Below are 24,641 nucleotides of genomic sequence, written 5' to 3'. Positions count from 1 at the left end.
ATAAATTATTTTTTGTGCAACTCAAATATTACAGCAACATTAATATTTTTAGGTAAATTGAAGACTTATGTTATGTGCCTGTAAAATATTCAATGGTCTCTATTATTAAGTAAAATAAAGGTGACAGCTTGTAACTAGAGTTACCAAAAGCAAGTGAGTGGTTATGATTACATAAAAATACTTAATAAAAAGTTTACCTACATGTTTATTCACTTGCGCCAGCCCTACCATTTACAAGAAATGTCCCATTTATTCTACGAAATCGGGTCTAAGTCATTCCAAGTAAAAATAATTTTGGTAACTGAACCGCTTCGTATGCAAATAACAAAATAAATTATGTATTTATTAACCACAAGATATGGCGGGGGCGTTCTAATGACTCAAGGTCCTGTTCGAGGTGAAGAACGCACTGAAAGTTTAACGCAAGGGCGACGAAACGCTTACGTGGCTGCAATCAACTTGTCAGGTTTTGAAATATGACTAGGAGCCGCCGGCGTGTCGCCATTAGTCGCTCCTCTCCGGGCTTCCCACTCGCAGTTCAGACGCCAGCCCGGCCACTACCAAGGGAAAAAAGCTCAAATGGCTTTCTACACTAATAATAGCTTATTTCCAAATCAACCACCCATACCCAATGGCGTCGCAGCGCAAATGGACGAAAAGGCAAAGAACAAAATCATATTCTTGGACGTTACACCCAATCGTACTCCGAGATTACCGACACCTAATAATGCCATAGCCCCTATACAAGATAACATAATTAATCCCGACATCACCAGAGACATAATTTATGAAAACATCAAGCCGGTGTTTACTCTACTGAGGATAATGGGTGTTCTTCCATTGAGCAGACCGGTTCCGGGAGTGACCCAATATCAACCTGCGTCTCCCTCAATGCTCTACTCTGTTGTTCTCTACTGCTCTCTTACAGCATATCTTTTGTACCTTTCCCTAAATAAAGTCCAAATAGTGAGAACCGGTGCTCAAGAAGGCAAATTTGAGGAAGCTGTGATTGAGTACCTATTTACAGTGTACTTGTTTCCTATGATTGCAGTCCCTATATTGTGGTATGAAACAAGAAAGATTGCAGAAGTTCTCAACGGATGGGTTGAATATGAGGTGAATATGTATGATTTTTTATATAGCATTAATTTGCGGCCATTGTTGTCATTTGATTTACTTTTTCATATAATTTTTACAGATTGCTTACAAAAAACTGTCAAACCGAGTCCTTCCCGTAGGGCTTTATAAAAAAGCTCTTGCTATGTCAATAGTCATCCCAGCACTTTCAACGGCTTCAGTGATCATCACACATGTCACCATGGTCCACTTCAAATTACTGCAAATCCTTCCATATGTATTTCTGGAAATATTGACTTACATGTTGGGCGGGTACTGGTACCTTCTTTGTGAAACTCTCAGTATTTGTGCGCACATCTTGGCAGAAGATTTTCAACAGGTAAGATTCTTGTAAGGAAAAGAGCTATCAAACTACTTATAACGATTCTTTTTTCAATGTGATAATATTTTATGCTACGCATATTTCATACTTATAATCAGTTGAATGTTCTATGTGTTATAGGCTCTTCGTAACATTGGGCCAGCCGGCAAGGTTGCCGAATACCGCGCCCTTTGGTTACGCCTCAGCAAACTGGCCCGGGACACCGGGATCGCCAATTGTTACACCTTCACTTTCATGAGCCTCTACTTGTTCCTTATTATCACACTTTCTATCTACGGTCTGCTTAGCAAAATCTCCGAAGGCTTCGGGGTCAAAGACATCGGTTTAGCTTTGACTGCTTTTTGCAGTATTATGCTACTATTCTTTATTTGTGACGAGGCGCACTATGCTTCACATAACGTGAGTACAACGACTGATTTAATATTCCTTAATCAAAACTAAATTGATTTGGTCCATCACTATGTATTTTAACCAGTCCCTATGAAATTTTATAGACAAATTAATTGAATCACTTCCCCAAAATTGCACTAAAACTAGGTATCTACTGTTCATATGTACGCATATACTTATGTATTCGTTCGTATATACTTATGTATTCGTATAATTTCAATAGGTACGCCTGAACTTCCAAAAGAAGCTTTTGATGATTGAGTTGTCATGGATGAACGCGGACGCTCTGACCGAGGTGAACATGTTCCTGCGAGCCACTGAAATGAACCCCTCCCAAATCAGCTTGGGGGGATTTTTCGACGTCAACAGAACGCTGTTCAAATCGGTGAGTTGAGGGTTTCAATTAAATAACTATATAATCGATTAATTGCGTTACAAAAATCAAACATAATTACAAGTAGGTACCTAAATTGTATTATATTATACAGGATGGCTCATTCAAATCGGTCAGTTTGGGAAGTCTGAAACTATAAGACATACGAAGATCTGTTCTTAGAAACCATGTCATCGATTTTAATAAAAAGAAAAACTGCATTGATACATTTAAAAAAAATACTGTACCCAGCTGGGGAATCGAACCCGGTTGTTTCGAAAAAAAAAACTTACATTTTGTTCTATTCAAATATCGATTGTGTAGGTCTTAAGCAGTAAATGTCTCTATGAAACATGATGGTTAAAATGAATATAAAATGAATTGTTTTCACATAATTTAATTTATTTTAGTAGATGTTCGATTCGAAGTGACCAACGTTAGAGTATTCAACAGCTTCTTTTTCAAATGCATGATTGCAATTTTTCTTTTTATTAAAATCGGTGACATATATGGTTCCTAGGAACAGATCTTCGTATGTCTTATAGTTTCAAAATTTCCCATACTGAGCGATTTCAATGAGCCGCCCTGTATACCTACGATTAAATTAATTCATACACATGCAATGTAACTTAAATAATTGGACTTATTTCCCGTAACACAATGGAATCAATTAACTTCGACGAATTATACAGACTATTTTTACAATTCACCTACATAAATTTAATGTGTTATCCAGCAGTGCTACTGCTAGGCGGATAACACCAGTCTACGTGTCTACGTGTTTATGGGACACCGCGATAATAACAGTAATAACACAGTGTCTCGCGTGGTCTTACAATTATTTATCCTGCGAATAACGCCACACTACTGCAGCAAACAGCACCCTTCAAAAATTAAAATCATTGCGTTCCATCTTTTCCTGTCCTAGACACTGCTCGGTGCTCATTTACTGGTTTGCTCGTATCATGCCAGTAACAAATCTGCTCGGATTATACCAATCTATTTAAATGGTCTATCATCATCTATCAAAACATTACACAGTAACCGCAGATATACAGGGTGGTTTAACACTATGTACCTTCTCGGGAATATAGCGTTATATAAGTGCAGCAGAGTAGATTAGTGAAGGTTGGAATGACAAATTCAACAAAAAATAAAATTAACAAATTCGCCAACTTTTGGCTCTGGTGGTAACCCACATGCACATACCATATTGTTAGATTAAGGGATCGCAATCGGGAAATCTCGGACTTTGTTTACATTATTTCCGAGCCTGATGTATGAATGACGCGTGTCAAATACTTAAATAAAATAAAGGCAAAAATATGATTATCAATCTTTATTACATACTTTTAACCATTTTTAACACTATTTTCACGTTTAACATCCTACGGTGTTCAAATGTTCTTCCATCTTCCCGTCCCGTGACGGTGCAGCACATGATATTTAATATTGTATGTAATTAATGTTTCCCTGGATTCCGGCGAAAATACCGCAGTATTTTTTCATCAAATGTAGCTGCAGGGCCCGCGGGTTGAAACGTTGGTCATTTTGTGCTTTTTCGTGATACGCACATAACATTTTTTCTATGCCCAACCTGATGCGAGAGTGGATTTGGTTTGTTACTTTTGTTAATAATCAGTCACATTACAGTTCCATTGCAGTAGAGCAAATTTCAATAATCACAATGTTTTAACATAGGCAATTTTAGTTGAATAATTATGACATTAGGTGAAATGACAATACCTACCTATCATTTCAAGCGTCAAACATCTCATCAATTTTCGACCACGCAAAGAGTTTCGCTAGTCATTGAAAATGTAACCTATTAATTTTGCGAACAAAATAATAGTTAAGAACTAGGTCTTGCATGAAAAAATGTACGCCCGGCGTTAAAAACAGTGATGTGAAAAGCGGTTATACCTATTATTACATTATATCAGTCTAAGGGCCGGTTGCACCAGCACACTTTGACGCCCCCTTCATCGTTAAAGATGGCTCCGACGACCGTTAAGTCCATATTTGCGTTGCACCATGCCATCCGTCAGTAAAAGGGTTACGATTCATTTAACCGGTGCCAGAGCACCGGTTAACGGCTCGTATTAGGTAAATCTAGGAACCAAAATGGCGGCCAATGTTTTGAATTTGTCCCGTATTTCACGAGTTTATGCTTATTTTAAAATAATTTGAGCTATTAGCAATGTAAAATACTTACAAAACGTTTAAAACAGTAAAAATGTGGAAGTAACTAAACATAAAAAAGTGACAGTGACACACCAGAGTGGTTTTAAGGTTATTTTAATTGCGCGACGATTTGTGTTTGTAAACACCTTTAATTTAATTTATTTTGTTAATAAATGTGTGTGTTTATATTTAGATCGAGTGCAGAATGAGCTTCAGTTGAATATATAATCGATCGATGCTGTAAGAAATTCACAAGTGCGTCCTATGAGATCAAAATTCGACAGCAAATAATGAAAACTATTTGTCGACAATACAGTCTTTAAAAGGGTCTTGGTATATTTGGAATCACGAATAAAATAATAAATATCCTGGAAAAAGTTGTGGATCCATTATGACATCCGAAATCAGGGCGAGAATAACGACAAACATTGTATAAAATCCGACCTTCAAAATCGTATCTCGCGACAGGAATCAACTTTCGTTTTGAACTATACACGTCTATGAGACATACGAAATGAAGTATTTTAGTGTGAAGCAAATGTGTTGGGACAATCTACACAACTTTTAGGCAACAGCATAGGCAAGATAGTGAAAAAATGTAAAGAAAATGTTATTATAATACTTCTGTTCATACCTACTTATCCGAGTTTTATTTCACCTTTTATAACTTTTTCATAAACCTATAATGCAAAAACTTTGCAGTAGTCAAATTATTTACATTTAACGTGTTCAGTGCTGGCGTCGCAAAGTTTGAGACCAAAATAATCCTCCTCCTATGTCGGCGACACAGCGAAGTTGACTTATGCCAGTGGCATAGGAATGAGAATTTATTTGTTTCTACCAGCATAAATAGTGTAGGCTTTTAGTAAAACAGTGGGATGAACGTGAATTCATACTATTCGTAAACACTCCGGACAGAGAGATGCAATCTTGAGTTTGACTAGTGCAAAGGCAAAGTTGACAATCAAGCATGTATTTCAGCTAATTAAATACATAAAGCTAACCAGCATGAAAGCAATACAGATTTTATATCCTAAATAGTAATGCAAACATAGTATCTGCTTGAAATTCACTACTTAAACCTAAATTTTTCATGTCGGTCAGGGATAAATTCTTGACACCAAAATGTTCTAACCATTTTAAAGTATTATTACCTACTACTAAAAGTCCTCAAATTGTATTTCATAATTTGTGTTGCTTTGATATAAATGATGCAGCTGAACATTTCTAAAATAAATCAGAGTCTAAGATTTCATAGGCACTTATAGTTCTGTACTTATTTTTCAGCATACTGTTGAGGGTGGGCTTGTGAATATTGTGGCATGTCAGAGCGTTATCAGACTTTTCAGTAGCAGTATAATTATATAGGCAAAATAATTTCTAGTTGTGTCATGCTAATTTGGAAACTTTACTTACTATTCTGGAAAGAAGAAATATACCTCTGTGAAATTAAAACAACAGTAAATAATTCAATGGGTAATTTATCTACACCTCAAAAAAAGGATATTATAACTTGAATAAGCAGATAGTTATAATAAGAGTATAGTGGGAAACAATGACTATACAGGAAGGTAGATAAAATCCTGTATTGTTCATGAATAAAGTACTAATTATCATAAACTGTGACACTAGATATAAGTTAGAAAAAAAGAAATATTATAGGTAGGACTTTATTTTTACACAGATTGACTGAGTTCCATGATAGCTTAATAATGCTTGTGTTGTGGGTTACTCAGACAGTAATATAATTATGTAAACACTTGATTACATAGAAAACTTACATACTCTGGAAAAAATGTGTCTGCCGGCCACATTTAAACTATCGGTGCTGTTCTCTAACATGTGAATAAATGGATTGATCCCAATAGATGCCAGCCTCAAACATATTGCAGTGAAAATGTGGTCTTTAGAATAAGCATTCAATTTCCAATTTTATAACCACAATTTTTAATGGGTTGGGGTCTATTAGTGGAGACTGTATAGTCATTAGGGTGGAGCGAAAAAACACTTTTCTGGAATTAGCAAACCTAATAGTTATCAATCAATGCCCCTTAGTCTATGAAGCCTTTGTGCAAATTTTCAGCCTTTTAAATCAACATCTTCTGCCTCCGCATTAGGTTTGAAATTTTGAAAATCTCATACAAACCTGAAAATTCAACTTTTAGATAAAAAATGTTTTTTGGCAGTATTATATTCAGTATACATTATTGATACATATTATTACAATAAAGTACCAAAAATTGCGAAAATAGCGTTAAAAATCGCCAATTTTCAGTATTTTAGCGGCTATTTTGGCGAATGTACTGAAACTAGACAAACTTTGGTGATTCTTGACGCTATTTTCGCAACTTTTTGTAGTTTCTCATAATGATATGTATCAATAACATATACTAAACATAATACTGTCGAAATTTTTTTTTTATCTAAAAGTTGAATTTATAGGTTTGTATGAGATTTTCAAAATTTCAACCCTAATGCGGAGGCAGAAGATGTTGATTTAAAAAGCTGAAATTTTGCACAAAGGCTTCATAGACTAAAAGGCATTGATTGATAACTATTAGGTTTGCTAATTCCAGAAAAGTGTTTTTTCGCTCCACCCTAATAGTCATTTGGCACATAAAGTAACAAAAATATATTTTATTGACAAAATTGAAATTCTGATGATAATAATTTGTAAAACTTTATTTTCTACAAGTTTCTTCCAGACTTCCAGTTAATTTCATAGTATAATTTGTTGATTTCTAGAACAGATTCACTTGTAGAACTGTCATCTTGTAGTCCACATCAAATGGTGTAAATCAACTCTGAAAAGAAAGCAACATGTAACTTATTATTATATTTAGTACTTAATAATCCTTATCAAACACAACAAAATTTAAGTAAAAGTACATAAATAAACTTAAATGTCTGCTACTACAAACAGTTTTGTCATTAATCTTACTGGAAATTTTGCCATAGGCTGTGTGCTGTGTATGACATTGAACTTACCTAGTACTGCACCAAAAGTATGCTAATTTGTTTCATAGCTAGTTCACGGAATAAAGGCTATGCATTTGGGTAAGAGGTCTGTAATAAGCTACCTATAATGATTATAATACTCATGAGAAAACTTGCCTGGTAATTGGTTCCTTCATTCCTTGTTACAAAGGCTTTGAGGTTGGAAATAGCCACTTGAAAGTCGTAGAGATGCGTCCTTTTCATGCGTCATGAATATACATTAAAGATAACCACGAACACAAGTGTACATAAGTGGTGTAAATTGTTAAATATTTCGATAAGAGCTGCAAAGAAAGTTTAGTTTGCGCCTAAGTTTTTTTTTAAATAAAGATTTTGACATTTATATGATTGGGTTGCTATATGAAAAATCAATTCTACCATAAAAATGTTGGTAGGATTTCATTCACGACCTGGCATCACAGTTAGCGGTTACGTGCAGTAATTTTTGGGTTGGTGCAACGCAATTCATTAACAAATCGTTAAGTCCCCCACGTAATCGGTAAAATTTTACGAACAGAGCCTACATTTACAGGTGGTTTGGTGCAACTGGCCCTAAAGTAACTTTTTTTAACCGCCGCCTCAAATCTCTCAAGGAAGGTTTTCAATTCGTTTGTAATTTTTTTTTAAAGGTTTGTTCCATGATATCTCCGTCGTTACTGGACCGATTTTGAATTTTTTTTTTTGACTGTATATGCATACAGATTCGTTCCATTTTTCTCAGAACCCAGTTCTGATGATGGGATCCTGGAGAAATCGATGGAACTCCTCAAATCTGAAAGACACACATATGGTGATTTTTGTGTTTTTTAAGGAACAGCATGCATCTACATACGGAACAGTGAAATTTGGTGCAGTGGAACTGCTGATGATGGTCAGAACGGAACTCCTCAAATCTGAACGGCACGCTTATAGTGACTTTGGTATTTTTATAAGAACAACATGCACTTACATCCAGAACAGTTTTTGGTCTTCTCTGTTTGGCCTAAAGGTTGACTGGTAGAGAATGCCATGTAGCATTAAGTTCGCCTTTTGTAACTGTATATTTTTACTGTGCAATAAAGTTTAAATAAATAAAAAATAAAAAACAGTGACATTTGGTACAATGGAACTGCTGATGATGGTCAGAACCGAACTCCTCAAATTTGAACGGCACGCTTATAATGACTTTGGTATTTTTATAAGAACAGCTTGCGTTTGCTTTCAGAACAGTGACATTTAGTGCAGTGGAACTTCTGATGATGATCAGAACGGAAATTGTGTTTCCATTAAATAATCAAAGATTTAGATACCTACATTAAAAGCAGTTTTAATAAATACCTACACATTTCTACATAATCCAACATTCGCTTTCGCAATCGCAACGCCTCTCACCAAAAGCGGCGGTTTTTTTTTTCTTAAAAATTATTTGATATTGTTAATATTTTCGGAAATAATCACTTCAAAAGTAAAAAAAAATTCGCCCCCCCCCCCTCTAACTTTTGAACCATAAGTTTATAAATATGAAAAAATCACAAAAGTAGAACTTTATAAAGACTTTCTAGGGAAATTATTCTGAACTTGATAGGTTGAACAGTTTTTGAAAAAAATACGGGAAACTACGGAACCCTACACTGAGCGTGGCCCGACACGCTCTTGGCCGGTTTTTTTTATCTAAAGACGTGATATAATAAAATAGAACCGAGCGAAGCTCGTTCGCGCAGATATTGTAGGTATAGTAAGAGCAAATAGCACACTCAATGAAGCCTATCTCGCGGGAAATAATTCGTAGGTATAGGCAAATTTTGGCATAGTTGTAGGGAATGGTGTTCTAATCCACATACTCAAAGTACTGATGGGTTGGGGAGGAGCTAACGGGTGGAGGGGGGTGTAAAGGTCCCTTTTTTTAGTTTTTCGCGAATAACTCTTAAACTGTGGCACATAGCAAAAAATGTTCTGAAACACAAGTAATCTTCATAAAATTATCTACAAAAAAGTCTTATACACTTTTTATCTGGGACCAATCGTTCATGAGATATGGAAGGGAAAAGATGGACAATAAAGGAATAAACTCATTTGTTTATGAACAATACGTTTATTCTTATAGAGACGCGGTAGCGTGTCAAGCCAGGTTCAAGTAACAAAAGTAGCAAGCAGCACCGTGTGTAATATTACACGAACCGTTTGAAGCCACATTTGACCCCTTTCTAACTCAAAAACTATTTCACATAAACGTGTTATAATGCAACGTAAAAAGAAACCAACGCGCGTAGTAAAAGTATGAGCTATAAGCGCTCCTCAATAAGCCCGGTACTAGCAGCCCGCCTTAGTGCGTTTTCACATTATCCGATCCGATATCGAATGTCGGATCGGAAGGATTTCAAAGGCAAAAATCCAAGACGGCGCCTGCTTGAATATTGAATGCACGTGCTAAACTTACCTCTATTTTAGGAAAATTTTACTTATTGAATCCGAAAAAAAAGGCGTACAAATATTTTTGTATTTAACGTACAATTTATTTACCACCTACTGAATGGGGATGAACTAGAAAAGGCGATGGCATATTAAAGCCAGTGACAACCAACGACCCAGTGGCACCTGACTCCATTCTCAAAGCTATATTTTGCCGATGCAAGACTGGGTGTGGGGTGTGATGCGGCTGCCGAAAAGCAGGAATTGCCTGCTCCAGTGTCTGTGGTGTATGCTCGGGAGCATGCAGTAACGGAACTCCCATCGAAGTAGAGACGGAAGATAGTTAGGAATTTTATTTATGAATTTATCCCATCAAAGCAATACCGGGCGGTCGTGATGCTTTGCTCGTCAAGTCAGCTACAATGTGATCGGATCGCTGCGCGAGACAAACTGAGCGAGCGCTGCTGTAATGTCGTTCAACACCCCTGCTGGGGTGTGAGTAGCCCCTTCCGCGCTGGGCGCTGTGAGGACTGTATCTGGTCGCGCCCCATCCTTGTGGGGCGGTCTTACGTCGACGTTTTGAGGACGACTGGGATGAGCGAGCGCCGGCCGCGCGGTGGCTTATAAAGGGCTGCGCGCGCGCACGGGATAAGTGCGTTTTCACATTATCCGATCCGATATTGGAAGTAGGACCGATATCCCGTACATTTAAGGCGCCGTCTTGGATTTTTGCCTTTGAAATCCTTCCGACATCCGATATCGGATCGGATAATGTGAAAACGCACTAAGGCGGACTGCTAGTACCGGGCTTATTGAGGAGCGCTTATAGCTCATACTTTTACCACGCGCGTTGGTTTCTTTTTACGTTGCATTATAACACGTTTATGTGAAATAGTTTTTGAGTTAGAAGAGGGTCAAATGTGGCTCCAAATGGTTCGTGTAATATTACACACGGTGCTGCTTGCTACTTTTGTTACTTGGACCTGGCTTGACACGCTACCGCGTCTCTATAAGAATAAACGTATTGTTCATAAACAAATGAGTTTATTCCTTTATTGTCCATCTTTTCCCTTCCATATCTCTTGAACGATTGGTCCCAGATAAAAAGTGTATACTTAAGACTTTTTTGTAGAGAATTTTATGAAGATTACTTGTGTTTCAGAACATTTTTTGCTATGTGCCACAGTTTAAGAGTTATTCTCGAAAAACTAAAAAAAGGGACCTTTACACCCCCCTCCACCCGTTAACTCCTCCCCAACCCATCAGTACTTTGAGTATGTGGATTAGAACACCATTCCCTACAACTATGCCAAAATTCGCCTATACACGAATTATTTCCGCCGACGGACAGTTAAATGTCTTCGTTAGGCGTGCTAAAATAGGTAGAGCTAATAAACGATTGCGACGTAGAGATAAATTCAATTGAGCTGATAATCGTTCCTGCGGATGGAGATTAACCCTTCACGGATGAACATGAAAGGATTCTTCGATTTAAATGGGGTGCTCGTCACGTCGGCGTTCGGCGATATGCGGATCATCTGTCCTCCTGAATCTCGATATCTTTTAAAAAGGAGATGTAACTCATGCTTTGAACAATAATTGAAATAAAGAAGGATGTAAATTTGAAACAGTAAAAATGGTTCTAGGGCTTAGATGGGTCGTTGATAAGGACCATTTCTTGTAGAAATAGTGCCTCGTTATTTTCGTTTTATCGCCTGAAGTTTCATAAATATGGGCGATTCCTTTACTTATAATACTCTTAATAATAAAGGACTTCTACTGGCTTGTTTATTTCTGCCTAAATAGAGCCAATTCCAATTAAATATTATGTATCTCCATATTGTAGTGTCAGTCAATAACTATGGGACAAACACCATGTTCATTTCATTAGTGACATTAACGCATGGAGTGTGATGCCTATGTACGCTATGACACTATGCTAATGCTAACCCTCGTATTACCAAACCAAATACGTATCCAGGTAGTGCAAACTTAGTGCAAACGCAACGCTGTTGACTAAAATCGCAGTTCATCTTTGCTAGATAATCACGTATCATGTTACAACACATTATGCCGCACTTCGTTAAATTAGACACAGTTTGCTATTAGCGTCGAGGATCGTGTCGTGTATAAATTTTCACGCCATTTTTGTATGCATGTTGAATTACGCTTCATAGGGTATATCGTCACTACTTTTAAAAAATCTCGTATCTCACGCTGCTTCTCAAAGTTAAAACGCAGTAAGTCTATATGCATTCCATACACACTACATCTTTTCATTGACAGACGAAGATACAAGTTTTTTTAAAAGTAGTGACGATATTCATATTACGTTTCATAAATTTTTTCTAATATCCGACGGAAATATGTTATTTTAACCGAAACCAAAGGACTCGGCTTTGACTCGAATTTCGGCCGAATCCGAAACTAAAACTTTAATAACATTCAAAATAATTATATGAACTGCTAAATTAAATATCACTGGGCTGTTCATTTTACGCGTAGATAAATAATGGATTAGTTAATATGTATGTAATTTATAATTTTATAGAAAAACGTAATAGTTATTTGTTATACAAGGGGGGCAAAGTTGTATTTTAACGCCGAGTGTGGAATTGAAAAACGAGCAAGTGAAAGGATTCTATAGTTGAACCACGAGCAAAGCGAGAGTTTAACACACGAGAAGTAAAATACACTTGCACCCGAGTGTAACGCAAAACTTTTCCCCTCACTATAGCGAGGGAACTACAACGCAAAAAATGCGTTTATCACTGCCGCTTCCAGTAGTTCCACAGGTGGTAAATCATCTTTATTACTAGATTCACCTACTTTTATCAATTTTAAAGCAGTTAATTTGACTTTATTCAAGGTCAAATTACTTTACCCACTAGTGGATAAAATGCGTTTTTACCCGTTGGTATTAAAGGACAAAACACGTGTTTCCGAGCTAGTGAGGGGAAAAATAAAATATACCTACCTACCAATCAACTTTTTCTAAATACTCTAAATTTTCATATTTTAAGACAAATGAGGCGTCCCGTTCCGTCCACTACCGTACCGAAGCTAAGCCGAGCAAGATCCTAGTGAAACGAAAATAGATACAGGTACTATTTCATTGGTTTCTGTGCGTCCGACAGATCGGGAGTTTTTTCGCCGAAACCAAACCTTAGGCCGAAAAATCTTTTTTATGCAGAAGCCAGCCAATATCGAAACTGAGACTTTGGTTGGACTACTAATGATATATTCCCAATACGCCGAATAAAATGAAAAGTCGGTAGAAAAAGTTACCTCTGATTTCAGGGTGGCTAGCCGAATGGCACAATCGCTCACGAAACGCTCACGAAACGAAGCGCTAGTAGATATCTATCTCTATCGCGCTTGCGTATTGGCGCGACAGAGCCAGCGGCGTATCGCTTTCGTTTGGCGTCGGAGAAATGCCATTCGGCTACGGGGCCAGCCGTCGTTATCGAGGCAATTCAAAATTTATAACCACAACCACCGGCACCACCGTCCAAGAACATGTCCATTACTTAGGTACATATATTATATCATTTATATCTAAGTACCTACATAATTAGTTGCAGAACGCAGGGGCTACATACTTAACTATGTATAACTGTAGGTGTGTGTATTCTGGGTGTGGGAATGAATGATTTCGTGTAAGTTACAACTTTGTTGTAAAGTATAATAGTAACAGAACTTACAGAACAATTAACATTCTGACTAATAGTGTCATTGTGCTAGCTTGCTTATTAAATTCTCCACACCCGTGTTTGTGTGTAATTTACAGTTTTCCGCACTTGTATCGTAATCATTTTGATAGCTATAATATTTCTTAAACGATAAAGATTTCATAAAATTGACAGAAACGAATTCTGCACGTAAATTAGGACACAACCTACTTACTTAGGCCGGTAGTACACTATCAATATGTATAGTTTCGGTCTAAGACTGCACAAATCGTTTCCGCCCAACATTCAAAAAGGTAAGCGTGGAGTGGTAACGTACCTTAGTAGCTCAAATGCTGAATTTTCCTTCAGAAACAGACTTCGCGAGCCCGGATCAGGATATCAGTGCACATATAGTTCACAATAGAATAGGCACAGTTATAACTCTATCAAACTAACACCTTCCATTCAGGACTACGTAAAAATCCAAATATTTTGCATCACATGTAAGTAATTTGATGTTGAATAACTACATTTTAGTTATATTATTTTCACCACAACACTTTTATATTATATGTTTTAATCTTATTTTGCACCTAATTTTATTATTAGGTATAGTCTCTTGAGAGAATGCCATATCATAGCAGTGACCTCACAAAGATCTGCAAAGATCATACAAAGTCCTGACAAGGATAAATACCACCAGCCAGTATTAGTACCTAACCGTTTTGGCAACATGCAATGATGTGTAGAAAAGAGTTTGTCTTTAATTAAAGCTGGGAACATACTACGCGCCTACGCGGACATCCGGACCGCGACCGATCAGTGTGCACGGTCTTCGGGACGTGGCTTTGGCTGACCAAAACATCCAGCGAGCCAGATTTCGATCGGACGCCCGTGCGCTCAAGGCCACGTCCACGACCGACGACCGATAGTTTGCACGGTTAAAGCTAGGAACATACTACGCGGACGTCCGTCGTAAATCGACCGCGACCGCGACCGATCAGTGTGCAGAGAACAAAACATCCAGCGAGCCAGATTCCGATCGGACGCGGTCGCGGTCGATTTACGACGGACGTAAATATTGGGGACACCTTCACCTTACACGGATCAACTTAGCAAAGCAAAGCTTGTACTATGCAAAGCTTTTTACCCAAACTAAGCAAAGCTTGTACTATGGGTGCTAAGCGACGATATACATACTTAAATAGATAAATACATACATACTTAAATAATAATCATATATTAATAATAAAGTATGGATTTCGGCCACAGCTAACAAATAAAGGAGAAAAGGGGGTATAAAATTAAATAATAGTCATGTGCAAAGAATATAATACGTCATGTGTCACAGTAATATTTTGACAGACCGACCGCTAGATGGCGTTAAAATCTTAACTCGTTATCCGTGCTCGTTATCGTCTTCGTTATCGTTATTCTTAGTTTTGGCTTAAATTAAATGTTTCCCTTAAATTCTATTCTGCTTTAAAGTTGATTACTTAAATAAAAAAATATATAATCAACCTTGTAGCAGAACAGATTTACCCGAGTTTGAAAATGACACAAGCAACGTTCGAAGTGTTCGAACTAAAAAGCTCCACATAAACTACACTAAGTACATATTTTATATCTGAGAGTATAAATTTTAAAACGACAAAGTAAACTAGGTACTTATACAATAGTACATTACTACAGAGGCCGGGACAAAGGGGGTTGCCGGCCGAAGACATATAGACGGCCGAGCGAAGCGAAGCCGGATAGGTCTGAGGCGGGCAACCCCATTTCCCGCCGAGGTATGTATAGTGCTTTTCTCAAACATGGTATGAAATAAATAAATTCTACTGAAAATAATAACTTTGGATGGCTGTATCTCCTAAACGGTGCGTCGTAGCGCAAAAATAATCGAATTTTCGTTTCCCTTTGAAACCTCGTATACGCTTATAAAAAAACAAAAAGTAAAAAAAAAAATTCAAAAAAAAACGAAAAAAATTTTTTTGTATGAAAACGCACCCAAAATCAAATAAATATTGTCTAGGGCCCGTACCAGTTGCAGTCGGCACGTCTATAAAGCCCCTTATAGTTTTTTTTTTTAATTGGCTAAATACCTGGATGTTATGTCACAATTATCTGTGTTTGGAAATTAAAAAAGAGGACTTTGCCGGCCTTGGCCTGCAAGGTTTGTATGAAATTCCATTATCTATCAATCGTCCTAGCCGCACCTGCAACGTCATACTTCGCTGCCAATTATAAGGCACATAACATCAATATTTCATACCATGTTTGAGAAAAATAATGTAAAAAAATTCATAGAATTCATGTTACCAAAATTGTTCACAGCTACTAGCTACTATGGTGACTTACCTAGTCGTGCTCCTGCAATTCCAAATCAGCATTCCCGACGATTCACGTGTCCAGGAGTCGGATGACGAAGATGATTTCGTGAACGCTACCGCCTCAGTTACCGAAGCACCCACGACTTTAACCACCATCACCACTCTGCTCACCACGCTAGCAAAGAAGAAAAAGAAACATTAAATATACTTAGATCAATGTTCGTTGGCCATAACGAATATATACTTATCAAATAGATATTTTTAAAATCATTGTGGTAGGGAATATTACATTAAGAATTTATAATATACAGGTTCTTCAATAGGTACCTTACCTGTATATTTTATTTATAGAAATCTACTTGTATATTTGTATTGTAGTGCCTAGCTAGAGGTATCAAATCCGCCTCTTTTATTGGATAATAATATTTTTGTGTGTGTAAAGAACAATAAATTAAATATAAATATGTAACAACGATATGTTGTTTAATATTACCTACAGCCTGGTAAGAAAAATAAATGATACTGTTTTTTTTTATTATTTATTATAGCAACACTTACTGTTCTCATACAAAAGTGACTGAATAGATGCCACATGCAAAACGGTTTACATAGACGGTGGCGCCCCTATTAATTTCTACTCTACAGGCTGTATTTTGATAGCGGGTCAGTGAGGGCAGCTACCAGATCCCGTGCTGCTACGCGAAAACGGTCTTAGGAGACCTTCCTTCATTTTTAATTTATGGAAATTGTCGTTTACAGGATTTTGGAAAAAATATACAGGGTGCGAGAAAAAGATAATTTTTCATTCACTTTTTTTTGCGCCAATCGATCCCATTTCTATCAAGGAGAAAAAGCTTGTATGAGATCAAAAAAAATCCGGCTAGAATATCCACAAATTGAGAGAAATGTTTACCATAATTACATAATTACAACAATTTGTATGAAAGAAATATTTTTTTATTTTTACATAAATTTTAATGCCCGTGACAGGTGGGTATTATGGAGCTTGGAGTTCAGGTCAATACAATAACATATAAATGTAACTATTTTTGGAGCTTTTCACAAACCAATGTGAAATTAAATGACTTAAGTTTGATTTCTAATCCCGTCTGACCTTGTTGTTCAGTTACAATTTGGTAAAAGAGACATCTTTTGGCCATTATTAGCAACCTTTTACACTTGAGGTTAGAAGGGTAGAAAGTTGAGCATTCCATACAAAATTTGAATTTTTGCGCCTTTTTAGGGTTCCGTAGTCAACTAGGAACCCTTATAGTTTCGCCATGTCTGTCTGTCCGTCCGTCCGCGGATAATCTCAGTAGCCGTTAGCACTAGAAAGCTGAAATTTGGTACCAATATGTATATTAATCACGTCAACAAAGTGCAAAAATAAAAAATGGAAAAAAAATGTTTTATTAGGGTAGCCCCCCTACATGCAAAGTGGGGGCTGATATTTTTTTCATTCCAACGTTGGATAGGTATTTAAAAATGAATAAGGGTTTACTAAGATCGTTTTTTGATAATATTCATATTTTCGGAAATAATCGCTCCTAAAGGAAAAAAAAGTGCGTCCCCCCCCTCTAACTTTTGAACCATACGTTTAAAAAATATGAAAAAAATCACAAGAGTAGAAGAACTTTATAAAAACTTTCTAGGAAAATTATTTTGAACTTGATAGGTTCAGTAGTTTTTGAGAAAAATACGGAAAACTACGTGGCCTGACACGCTCTTGGCCGGTTTTTTTAATGACTAGATTTTCTTCACCCTCTACTATTTTAATCTTTGGAAACGCAAGGCAAAGCAAAGTAATGCACAGTATTTTATGTGTTTATGAACGGTGACCGGTGACCGAATTTTTTTAGTCTGGTAATGCTTTGCGTTCTGTCGTGGTTCTGTCTGTCAAATCACGAAATCAAAGCGCCAGGCAAGGAGAATCGTCTAGAAATTTACATTCGAGAAAAGAGGCAAAAAGGCGTTTGAGTTGTAATTTTATGGGATGTAAATTGAGCGAACGCCGAGTGAAAATCTAGTTCGAGATAATCTAAGTGTTGTGGGTATCCTTTTTACGTCGAAAAACACAGTTTGTCATATTCAGTAAACATAATAATTAGTGAGAATGGTGGACTACAGCAAATGGAAAGATATTGAGGTTGGTATAAATAAAATAGCCGGTAGTGTAAATAAATCTTACTGACTATTATCTTCCATAAGCATGAGCTTTATTTAAGTAATAATCCATTGTTCACCTATGATTAATTGATTGAAACAGTGTAGTCCTAACGAAAATGTGTTTTGTAGATATCTGATGACGAAGATGAGACTCATCCAAACATCGATACACCATCACTGTTTCGATGGAGACACCAAGCACGCTTGGAGCGCATGGAAGAGAGAAAAAGGGAAAAGGAAGAGTTCGAACGCAAGAAGAATGAAACAAAGAGGAAATTAGCAGAAGCCAAAAGCAAACTCTCTGAATTGGGTTCTGATGGCCCTGATCTTGAATCATTAAAAAAAACATTGGTCGAGTTGGAAAAAGAAGACAGAGAGCTTAAAAAGAAGGAAGAAGAGCTTAAAAAGAAAGAGAAACAGACACCGTGGAATGTAGACACAATCAGTGAACCCGGTTTTACAAAAACTGTTATTAATACGAAACCCGCTCGTGCGAAGGAGGAGAATTTGACTGAGGAAGAAAAAGAAGAAAAGATGAGGCAATTTATTAAAGAAAATGAAAAACTTTTAAAACAATTTGGTATGTTGAGAAAATATGATGACTCAAAGGCATTCCTTCAGCAACACCCACAGCTAGCATGTGAGGAAACAGCTAACTACCTCGTAATCTGGTGCATCAACTTAGAAATGGAAGAGGTTTGTACTCTTAGTTTATTAGATATTATTATAAATTACAAGGGTTTACTGGTGAAACCCGATAAGTTGAGCAAACTGGTTTTTGAAATTCAAACTATGTGCAATTTCCACAATGTTATTTTAAGGACAAATTTAATTATCTTGATTTATTCACCAGCAAACCCTTGATTAGTGAATTTTTATAAGATTATTAGTAACCGGTTTGTGTTCTGCTAAAACAGATCATAATATTTTATAAATGCATGTGAATGGAATGGATTATCGTGTGACCCTGGTAAATACATGTTCTAACTTAAACTTCTTTTCTATTATAGAAACATGACCTGATGGCCCATGTCGCCCACCAAACAATCTGCATGCAGTACATCTTAGAACTCTCCAAGCAACTGGATGTGGATCCTAGAGCATGCATTGGATCATTCTTCTCAAGGTAAGTCATGTTGCTGTAACACTGTTGCATGGGAATATTGCTATAGCTCCAGTTGGTATTCAATGTAAACATTCATTGGATTCAAATTAGGTGCAGAATCCTAAAGGATCCATAATTATGATTGTGTACATGTGTTATACACACATACTTGACACATTCACTGTGGTGCATGGTTGAAAGACCTCTTACAAATCTTAGAATTTAGACAAGGGTTTGACATACTTTGACAAAGAAAGATAGCCTTATTGGGATTCTTGTAAGAGTGCATAGCAAAGATTTCCTTGTTTAGATGTTTAACCTCTAACATGGGAATCTCTTATATTAGAGACCCTAGCCCTATGCTGGCCAAAACAACAAACCAACCACTTTGCATATGTAGTATATGATGACTATAACAGGCATGTTGCTCAGAGGGTTCATTCTCACTGCCAATTACACTGTTAATTCCAAACTCTTCTTGAGCAGCCAAAGTTATAAACAGCAGCACAACACAAGCATTATTACTTATCTGTAATTCTAAAATATTGCCTTACTTGTATACAGGATACAGGTAGCCGAGAAAACATATAAAGACTCATTTGATGATGAGCTGAATCAGTTCAAAGCCAGAATCCAGAAGCGCGCCGCCGAAAAGATTGAGCAAGCCATCAAGGAGCAGGAGGAGGAGGAGAGGAAAGAGAGGCTTGGGCCCGGAGGGCTGGACCCTGTTGAAGTGTATGCAGAACTACCTGATGTGAGCATTCTATATTCTGTTCTTAAACTGTGTTCTGTAGCCAAACTGCTAAGTCATTAATCTTTCTGTATCTGAAAACCCCTTATAAACACCAACCAAAAAACACTTCACATGTTTTGACTAATATGCTTTAATCCTCCTTCCCTTCCCATGCATCCAAATCTTAACCCCAAGAGTATTCAAAACGTTTATGAGTTTTATGACCCATCAATCATTTTATTCAACGTGTTTCCAGTATCACTCAAAACCTCAGACACCCCAACTGATTTTTATTTTTTTAAACTCATCTAGAGTATTCATCTTTTAATCTGATGGTTACTTTTTTTTTAATTGAATTTTTAATTTTCTGTACAGCTCTACTCGACTTTTAGCTCTACACTCAATAAAATAATTGCTAACTACCATCATAAACCATAAAACTATTTATTTGTGTACGTTACTGCAACGACATAAGGTTTACCAATAGACAGCTATTTAAGATGTCACTGTAAAACACTTTAAAGCTTTGTCACAGTTAACTTCAAATTGGACAGGTAATCGCAGTAAGCAAATTTAAACCCAATATTCAAAATGACAAGGTTGTAATTAGGTACGAATTCAATTTGTTATGACTTATGATAATCATTAAGATTAAACTGACAAACAACGTCAAACTCGTAGCGGAAAAAATAATCGTCCAAGTAACCAGCCAGTATTAATACCCCCAAATACTGAAGAAGGTAAACAATCTCTAGCAATGCGATATACACAATGTTGTATTACGAATACAATAGAATAGGCACATAAAAAATAACTAATAATACTAATTTAAACAAAAATATTACCCCCATCAAGATATAGCTCAATCGATTCTACTCTCGATTCTGAACAAACGGTTTTCAGGTTTTTAGTGTTAAGTGAAACACGGTGTTTAAGGGCCACTTGCACCAACAAAAATGAAGGGTTAACCCGAGAGTTAACCCACCATTTTATATGGAATTTGACAGATGAAAGCCCACTAACCCTGAGTTAAGTGGTCGGTGCAAGTGGGCCTAAGAGATATTGTTTAATAGCCTTTATAAGTCAAAGGGAATATATTTCCCACCCAAATTTGAACTCTATGTCTCAGTAATAGGGACCAATACTGCAGACATGTTTATGCCTTATACATAAAAGGGTTTGTAGACCAGTGGCCCGTTTCTCGAAAGGTACAGGCCTTGTATTATTGCTTTATTATGCCTTATTTCTGCTTTAGCCTTTCTTCGAAGATGGAATGACAATTCCAGCACTCTGTAAAGCTTGAGTAAAAAGGGATAAACTAACACCAGGAAATATCTATTTCAGGAACTGAAAAAATGCTTTGACACACAAGATGTTCCATTGCTACAAGCCACAATAGCCAAGATGCCAGAGCAGGAAGCTATTTACCACATGAAGAGGTGTGTTGACTCAGGCTTATGGGTACCCGGCAAAAATGATGAGGAACCCACCATGCGAGAGAATGATCCTGCTCCTGCTGCCAGTACTGATGATTTAGACTGAGATTAAAATTCACACAAAACGTATTTTAAATGTAGACATAACTATGCATTTTTTATTTAGTCCATGGTGCATTAATTTCAAGTTTTATATGCTTACTATAACGACAAAAAATATTAAAATCGTTCGTTCAGGATGGACAGGAATGCCTAGAAGTCTTACAAGATGAATACAGAAGCAGTGCATAATCCTTTGCCTCATATTTTCACGGACAGTTACGAAACTAGCATTCTAATTCAGGCAGTCTCAGTAGTGTACAAAAAAACTACTGATATTGACTAGTAGTACGAGTTCTTAACCAGATGTACAGTCCGGTCTCACAGAAAGCATGAAACTTGGCATGTACAAAAATAACGATTTTATAGCAAAATAATGAACTTTTATGTATTTCATTAATATTAAGTATGGAAGTTATGGCATTTACAGTTACATCGCGGCAATTATCAACAAATAAAACATAGGACAGATTAGCCAATAACCCAGTTGTGATGATGGAATCCTGGAAAAGTCGTGTGCTACTCTGCGGCGGCGCCACCATAATGAAATTCAACTAATTATATGTTAAAATGATGTTCGTAAGACGTACAGTATGTACGTATAATTTTATGACTGTACCTATAGCGGGAAACGAAATAATGGGCTTTTATTGTGGCGCCGCTGCAGAGGATGCTCTGCAGCGGCGCCACTCAGTTCTCATAGATAGATATGACATCATCTACTTTTTTCTCATGGAAATTGATGTACCAATGCTGTTTATTATGTACGTATTGAAAAAATCACTATAACTTAGTAAATTTATGTACTTTCAGTAATTCCGCATTCCGCCTGAACGGTATGAGCTAGTATGTAAGGAGGTGTACCTACGGGTAAGCGAGAGGGAGATATGTTCCTTCCCGCTCACTCCCGCGCTCGGCGCGTTTCGTTCTAGGTTTCAATAATTATTATTAAATTTATGCCCCTGTTGTACACTTTGCTTTTTACTTCGATTGCGAGGAATTAATTATATTTTTCTCGGCAATTTACACCACGAAATTGTCGTAAAGCGAAAGAACATAATAGGTACATAAGTTAACCAATTCCCGCCAACTTTTTTTTCAACATGTGATCAGAGTTTCAGACGCTTGGTTTTTGGCCAAGTCAAAAATTTTTTAAACGATAAGTAATCGAATCTTATTTTATTTAATTTACTTAATTTAATGACAGAAAATACGGAATTCTAATAAATTATAGCAAAAATAAAATAACCTTAAAATTCATAATTTGATAAAGTCATAGGCTTCCCACAGACAGTCTTAAAAATTCATAATCTTAAAAAAAAATTGTATGCAATTGACACTGACAGATCTGTCAGTGTCTTGTCAGTGTCAGTTTGGACTGTCAGATTGCATACAAGTTTTTTTTAAGATTATGAATTTTTAAGACTGTCTGTGGGGAGCCTAAGACTGTCTGTTGCCGTGCCGGCCTAAGACTAAGGTATCGGTCTCAAGAGACAAACAGTTAAAACATATTGCACAATTTTATTGAGCAATAAAATTGTGTAGGTGACAAAACTTTGATAGGTTATTTTATTTTTGCTATAATTTATTAGAATTCCGTATTTTCTGTCATTAAATTAAGTAAATTAAATAAAATAGGATTCGATTACTTATCGTTTAAAAAATTTTTGACTTGGCAAAAAGCCAAGCGTCTGAAACTCTGATCACATGTTGAAAAAAAAGTTGGCGGGAATTGGTTATCTTATGTACCTATTGTGTTCTTTCGCTTTACGACAATTTCTTGGTGTAAATTGCCGAGAAAAATATAATTAATTCCTCGCAATCGAAGTAAAAAGCAAAGTGTACAACAGGGGCATAAATTTAATAATAATTATTGAAACCTAGAACGAAACGCGCCGAGCGCGGGAGCGAGCGGGAAGGAACATATCTCCCTCTCGCTTACCCGTAGGTACACCTCCTTACATACTAGCTCATACCGTTCAGGCGGAATGCGGAATTACTGAAAGTACATAAATTTACTAAGTTATAGTGATTTTTTCAATACGTACATAATAAACAGCATTGGTACATCAATTTCCATGAGAAAAAAGTAGATGATGTCATATCTATCTATGAGAACTGAGTGGCGCCGCTGCAGAGCATCCTCTGCAGCGGCGCCACAATAAAAGCCCATTATTTCGTTTCCCGCTATAGGTACAGTCATAAAATTATACGTACATACTGTACGTCTTACGAACATCATTTTAACATATAATTAGTTGAATTTCATTATGGTGGCGCCGCCGCAGAGTAGCACACGAAAAGTCGAGGGAACTCCTCAAATATTAAAGGCATGGGATATAGTGATTTTTGTGTTTCTATAAGAACAGCATGCATTTACGTTCAGAACAGTGGCAAATCGTTATTTTTGTATGAAAAGGTGCAACGATTTTTTTCAGAAATGATTACCTCGTCCTTATATTACACGAAAATGATATACGGTTTGCCCTAGTCACTAAGAGCAAAAAGAAGTAATGCATAGTTTTCACCGAGGAAACCGGCCCTTTCCCCTTGTCTTTGTGAGGGGTTGTGACGTGCGATTTCATGACTATTGAGCTAAATCGGATCAGTTTGACCCAAGGAACAATTTTGTGAAGCAACATCGCCACAGGTAAAAGATCAAAGTCGCTAGTCTTACTTATCGTTCAGGTCATCAAAGAGAAATATTGTTAGGGGAAAATGAGCGTAGTTTGAAAATTATAAGTTCTAGCTTTATACTTCCATAGACAATATTGTAGAGAATTTTATGAAGAATATACTTCTCCTAGACATCGTGATGATAGCTTTCACGGTTTTCATGGAAATATTAAAAAACTGAAATCAGGGATACAAAAGTGGGGGGAAAGAGGGGAAACATTGACACCTCGGCGTGTTTCTACTTCCATATTTTCTTATAAATCTATAAGCTATATGAAAATGAAATGAAATATTTATTTAACATAAAGATTTACAGACAATTAGTTCTATGGTCCCACACTAGGCGAAGCCTGTCCCGTGGAAACCAAGCAATTACGGATTAACAGGCCATGCGGCTTAGGTTTGAAACAATGCAAACAATGCATACATGCCAAGTTTCATGCTTTCTGCCAGCAGGGACTGTACTCTCATACTAATTAGCCGTTTCCGCCCCGCACTATAGTGGCATTTCACATGTACTTTTTTGATAAAATACGGTGGTACAAGATTTACCCTACATCTGCACATTTGAATAAGTAAAACAAACTTCCATGACATGAGTGTTCCGTTCCTCTGTCCATTCTGCAAATCCAAT

The 24,641-nt window shown here is 36.8% G+C and overlaps 2 protein-coding genes across 2 annotated transcripts; both read left to right on the top strand.

Annotated features, from left to right (window-relative positions):
• The first annotated feature begins 476 nt into the window (after positions 1 to 476).
• LOC125232508 (gustatory and odorant receptor 24) lies at positions 477 to 16,234 on the top strand. Its single transcript, XM_048138210.1, is given in 6 exon segments — positions 477 to 566; positions 568 to 1,116; positions 1,199 to 1,456; positions 1,580 to 1,858; positions 2,073 to 2,234; positions 15,797 to 16,234. Coding segments are annotated over 6 exon segments (1,536 nt in total). The 3' UTR covers positions 15,995 to 16,234.
• A 1,466-nt stretch (positions 16,235 to 17,700) lies between these two features.
• On the top strand, positions 17,701 to 21,638 carry LOC125226762 (hsp90 co-chaperone Cdc37). Its single transcript, XM_048130840.1, has 5 exons — positions 17,701 to 17,938; positions 18,088 to 18,654; positions 18,969 to 19,084; positions 19,628 to 19,817; positions 21,141 to 21,638. The coding sequence occupies exons 1-5, from the start codon at positions 17,906 to 17,908 to the stop codon at positions 21,336 to 21,338; spliced, it is 1,104 nt and encodes a 367-aa protein (XP_047986797.1). The 5' UTR covers positions 17,701 to 17,905; the 3' UTR covers positions 21,339 to 21,638.
• Positions 21,639 to 24,641: the final 3,003 nt, after the last annotated feature.

This window comes from Leguminivora glycinivorella, chromosome 1 (genome assembly GCF_023078275.1).
Source record: "Leguminivora glycinivorella isolate SPB_JAAS2020 chromosome 1, LegGlyc_1.1, whole genome shotgun sequence".
Classification (NCBI taxonomy): domain Eukaryota; kingdom Metazoa; phylum Arthropoda; class Insecta; order Lepidoptera; family Tortricidae; genus Leguminivora; species Leguminivora glycinivorella.
The sequence above is the reverse complement of the archived record's forward strand: the minus strand, read 5'-3'. Positions and strand labels throughout refer to the sequence as shown.

Coding starts and splice junctions, on each gene's coding strand:
- LOC125226762 (XM_048130840.1), top strand. CDS start 17,906: ATGGTGGACTACAGCAAATGGAAAGATATTGAG. Junction 17,939..18,087: donor GCAAATGGAAAGATATTGAG/GTTGGTATAAAT, acceptor TGTGTTTTGTAG/ATATCTGATGACGAAGATGA. Junction 19,085..19,627: donor ATTGGATCATTCTTCTCAAG/GTAAGTCATGTT, acceptor ACTTGTATACAG/GATACAGGTAGCCGAGAAAA.